The 5,490-nt window shown below is 39.5% G+C and overlaps 1 protein-coding gene and 1 pseudogene across 1 annotated transcript in view; one reads left to right on the forward strand and one right to left on the reverse strand.

Moving 5' to 3' along the window:
- Positions 1–3,081, reverse strand: part of LOC139026498 (NLR family CARD domain-containing protein 3-like) — a 43,754-nt pseudogene extending 40,673 nt beyond the window's left edge.
- Positions 1–5,490, forward strand: part of LOC139026499 (ribonuclease inhibitor-like) — a 152,489-nt gene that overhangs the window by 116,423 nt on the left and 30,576 nt on the right. The window contains exon 6 of the mRNA XM_070441837.1: positions 5,186–5,359. Within this exon, the coding sequence (XP_070297938.1) occupies positions 5,186–5,359 (174 nt within the window). The remainder of the gene's footprint in view (positions 1–5,185; positions 5,360–5,490) is intronic.

Below are 5,490 nucleotides of genomic sequence, written 5' to 3' on the forward strand. Positions count from 1 at the left end.
TGTACCATACACATATGGTGTGGACTTGTGTGTCTGGTAAACACATGTGGATCTGGTGAACAGTTATCACTTGTTGACCAACTACAGGAATACTGACCTCAGAGTCTCCAGTTTACAGTGGGATTCCCCAGTCCAGCAGAGAGCAGCTTCACTCCTGAATCCTTCAGGTCATTGTTACTCAGGTCCAGCTCTTCTCAGGTGTGAGGGGTTTGACCTCAGAGCTGAGACCAGAGAGCACAGCCTTCCTCTGTGACTAGACAGCCTGACAGCCTGACAAAGAGATCATCATGATTTCACAACACACTGTTAATTTAACACCAGTAGTGTAGAAGGACAATGGAAGACGCATTTAGTTATTCTCTCAAACAACATAAGATTCATCTTCGTCTCCTAGAATTGTATGGTCATAATGTTATACTAATGTGAAATCAATGCATTTATTCAATATGTTTTTCAATATAACATTAAATACATATTATAATACATATTTGTCTCTAAACTGAATATTTCTTCCTGATGATTAGTTCTTATATGTCATTTTATTTACTCACAGAACAGCTCTGGAGGCTTTGACCACTGGCAGCAGCCTCAAAAGACCTTCCTCTGATCTGGAGTATTTCTTCAGGTCAAACACATCCAGCTCCTTTCTGAAGTCAGCAACACAAAGACCAGAGCTGACCACTGTGCAGGTGACAGTTTGGGTTTTGAGAGACTTCCTGAGCTCAGGTAGCTTTGGATCTCCTCCACTAGAGAATGGTCATTCAGTTCATTCAGACAGTGGAACAGATTGATGCACCTCTCTGGAGAGGGATTCTTCTTGATCTTCTTCTTGATGTACTTGACTGTTTTTTCATGGATATGTGAGCTGCTTCTTGTCTTTGTCAGTAGACCTTGTAAGTGCTTCTGATTGGACTCCAGTGAGAGGCCAGAAGGAAGCGAAGGAAAAGGTCCAGGTTTCTGTCTCACTTTGTAAGGCTTTATCCACAGCACTCTTGTAGACAGAAACTTTATGCTTGTCTCTGAACAGCACAGAAAGGTTCCTCGACGTTGATTGAGGTTTGTCCATTAGATTCTCATTGTTGTTGTTGAATGAGAGGAACACATATACAGCAGCCAGAAACTCCTGAATGCTCAGATGAACAAAGCAGTACACCTTGTCCTGGTACAGTCCACATTCCTCTTTAAAGAGCTTGTGTGCACAATCCTGAGTACACTGAGGCTTCATTGACATCAATGCCAGCCTCTTTCAGATCTTCTTCATAGAAAATCAGATTGCCATTCACAAGCTGTTGAAAAGCCAGTTTTCCCAGTGACAGATGCTCTCTTCATTCCAGTGTGGACCTGTCCTCTTCTCCCAGGATACTTTTCATTCTTCTGTTTGGTATGAAACACCACAAGGTGTGTGTACATCTCAGTCAGAGTCTTGGGCATCTCTTCTCTCTTATGTTTCAGCATGTGTTCAAGGACTGTTGCAGAAATCCAACAGAAGACTGGAATGTGGCACATGATGTGGAGGCTCCTTGATGTCTTTATATGTGAGATGATTCTGCTGGCCAGGTTCTCATCACTGAATCTCTTCCTGAAGTACTCCTCCTTCTGTGGGTCATTGAACCCTCGTACCTCTGTCACCTGGTCAACACACCCTGAAGGAATCTTATTGGCTGCTGCAGGTCGGGTAGTTATCCAGAGGAGAGCAGAGGGAAGCAGATTTCCCTTGATGAGATTTGTCAGCAGAACATCCACTGAGGTTGACTCTGTGATGTCCCAACAGATCTTGTTCTTCTGGAAGTCTAGGGGCAGTCGGCACTCATCCAGACCATCAAAGATGAACAGAACTTTGTACTTGTTGTAGTTGGAGATTCTTGATTGTTTGGTTTCCATTGAAGAAGTGATTGAGAAGTTCAATCAAAGTGTGTTTGTCCTCTTTCATCAAATTCAGCTCCCGGAAAGGGAATGAAAATACAAATTGGACATCCTGATTTGCTTTTCCTTCAGCCCAGTCCAGAATGAACTTCTGCACAGAGACTGTTTTTCCAATGCCAGCGACTCCCTTTGTCAGCACAGTTCTGATACGTTTGTCTTGTCCAGTTAAGGGTTTGAAGATGTCGTTACATTTGATTGCAGTCTCTGGTCTTGCTTGTTTCCTGGTTGTTGTCTCAATCTGTCTCAGCTCATGTTCATTATTGACCTCTCCTGTTCCACCCTCTGTGATGTAGAGCTCTGTGTAGATCTTTTGAGAAGTGTTGGGTTTCCTTGTTTAGCGATCCCCTCAATACACATTGAAACTTCTTCTTTAGATTAGTTGAGTTCACGTTGGCAAATCACAGCAAGCTCATCTGAATGAAGAATTAACACAGAGGATATTAATATACGTCTGATTTAATAACTACAGTATTGTAGGACTGTTATAAAGTTTAAAATTAATAATTTATAAAATAATAATTTATTATTTTAACTGACTGTATAAATGTGTAATTTTTTCAATATTGCATTACAGACTGGTGTGACTGATTATATTATTTATGGTATTATTGATGGTATTATTAAGTGTTCTCTCTCTCTCTAAATTAATCACCACAACACATCCCTGCTGCTACTTGATGAGGTCACTAGGTGTTGTGTTAAGGCTGCTACAATATCATTGAGTTACACAGCTACTTTAGCTGTACTTTAGCTACAGCTTTTAAATGTTATAAAACAGCATTCAACATGAGGCAGACAGATCTTACATTTCTCCAGTGTGTCAGCAAGCTCCTTCTGGTTCATTTTCCTCAGGACGTGCAGTGTGATCTCCAGAGCCCCCTCTCTGGCACTGCTCTCCTGCTTCTCATCTTCAGCATCCACCACTTCCTTATCCTGCTTCTGACTCTCAAAGCCTTCTGGGAGTTGGACTAAGAATCCTCTTGAACATCTTCAGCTCGTTCTTCACAAATGTCATAATATTCTCTTCAAGCAACTGAAATAAATAAAGTAGATAAGTTAAGCAAGAGAATAATGTTTCTCATTAACACATTAATGAATGATTGACAGATCAAATTTACTTGAGGTAAACAAAAACAAATGTACATAACAGGACCACATACCTGAATATGGAGGCCAGGTCTGTTTGATGACTCTGGGAAGACTCACCACTGAGAGTCTCTGACTCTGATCTCTCCTGTTGGTTTCTTTGAAACCCACACACACACACAACAAACACACACACACACACACACACACACACACACACACACACACACACACAACCACACACACAACAAACACACACACACACACACACACACACACCCACACACACAGGACTATGAAAATGGACAAAGGATTAGCCAATGGATTATGAAAACAACAACAATAAATGGGAAAATGGGAGAGGAGAAATGACTAGAGACAGTGTTGTTAACTCACTGACCATGACCCATGAGTTCTTCTTACCTTTGTTCAGTAGAAAAGTCTCCCTCTCTAAAGTTTATAGGAGGATCCATAGACCAGTCACTGTTCATGGACACACAGCTGGGTACAGGGGAGGCTGGTCTCTCCGCTTGATTGGGCTTCAACACAACAGAGACAACATTACATCTCTCATCTACTCTGAGCTCAGATGGGGAAACATAAGAAGAGTTTCATTCCGAAACGCTATATATCCATTTTCAGAAACGTTCGTATCAATCAAATTTCTGACATTTTGAAAATGTGCTTTTCATTTCTTAAAGACATTTTGAAAGAGATTAGTGTTTTTTCACTATCTAATCACGGCATGGGGTAGTTCAATGACAGACATGTATTTGTTTATAATCTAATTCTTGATAGTTTAATTTCAGAGACACAAATCAATCATGTTTTTTTGCAAAATGTGACAAAATGTAGCAACATTTGAAACCGTGTTTTTCATATTGGATAAAAGTACAGACTCAGAGCTATAAAATGGTATATCACACACTACAGTTGAGGAACAATGGGAAATTAATTCTGCTTTGAACGTTGATAAACTTGTAACCTCACTTAGAGAAAATGGTCTTTGAATGTTTTGGTACTACTGGAGAGCTCTTCTTTGTCTACAGGGCTGTTACTTTGGCAGATAATGTCACCCATCTAAATAAATAGTTTATATATATAATTAACTAAATGTATTATGTTTTTGGTTTATGTCAGTTTCATTGTTTGTTATGCAATAAATTGTTATTTTATTGTTGTAAGTCGTAAATGAACTAGAAAATGTTATATTTTGCAATTTTGAGTAATTACTACTTTAGTAAGGAATTACACATCATTCAGTTGCTACATATTTCCAATAGATGGCAGCATAAGACCACAAATTACATTTCAGTAGATTAGTTTAGTTTTCTCCCTGGATACACACCACTCCCCCTCACAGGAAAACTCCTGTGTGCTTCTTTCTGTCCCTTTACACACTGCTAACGCAAGAGGAAGGACGGAATAAGCCTTTAACAGATTACTTATTACTTACTTACTTATCAACAAGCCTGAACATTAATTCAGTCACCTCTGGCCGAGAAAACGTATTTTCCAGGTACATTCATTGTCAAATTCATCAACCAGCATCGGCCCGCTCTGCCTTCTCCGGGGCATGTTGAGGTAAATTTACTAACGCGGGAGGGTTGAATGATGTAATTTATTGGCGGGCTGGAAGACAACTTTTGACTACTTTAATACAGTGAGTGAATTGGTCAGAATACTTATGACTTCTTCAAATAGGGGGACTAGATACATAAAGTGCTTTCATTTATAAATGGTGAAACAGATATATATTAAAATACCCTCAAATAAAAGGTGACATTATATACTATCACCTCATACGAAACATTTGATCTGAAATCCAAAATGTTGGAGTATAGAGCCACATTTAAAATGTTACCTTCACTGTCAAAATAGATACGGTGTAGACTGTAAACTCAATACAATCTAAATCTGATACCTCACTGTCTGTCTTTTGACCGATACTGCTTTTTAAACTGGTCTGGTCAGTCTACTCAAATATTTGTACTATACATTTTTCTATCTACAAGTAATTTTATGATCATTTATAATAATGATACATTAATTTATAAATAGATATGGCAGGTTTCAGGACACTGATRTATCTGAAAATGTTGAAAAAATAATACWGCCACTATTTTCACCACCAAAGAATATCAGAGTGATTTTAATACGATTTGTCTCTTTGCAGGCTGTCACGCTGTCTAGTCACAGAGGAAGGCTGTGCTTCTCTGGTCTTAGCTCTGAGGTCAAACCCCTCACACCTGAGAGAGCTGGATCTGAGCTACAATCACCCAGGAGTCTCAGGAGTCAGACTGCTCTCTGCTAGACTGGAGGATCCACACTGCAGACTGGAGAAACTCAAGTATGTAGAGGGTTTATGTCMATGTTCATATCAGACAAGTTTGACTTATCAGGCTAGTTAAGACAAACATTCTTACCACCACTTGGACAAAGTTATATGCTGACTGTGTGTGTCCAGTGTGTGTGTGTGTG

This window comes from Salvelinus sp. IW2-2015, unplaced genomic scaffold (genome assembly GCF_002910315.2).
Source record: "Salvelinus sp. IW2-2015 unplaced genomic scaffold, ASM291031v2 Un_scaffold4933, whole genome shotgun sequence".
Taxonomy (NCBI): Eukaryota; Metazoa; Chordata; class Actinopteri; order Salmoniformes; family Salmonidae; genus Salvelinus; species Salvelinus sp. IW2-2015.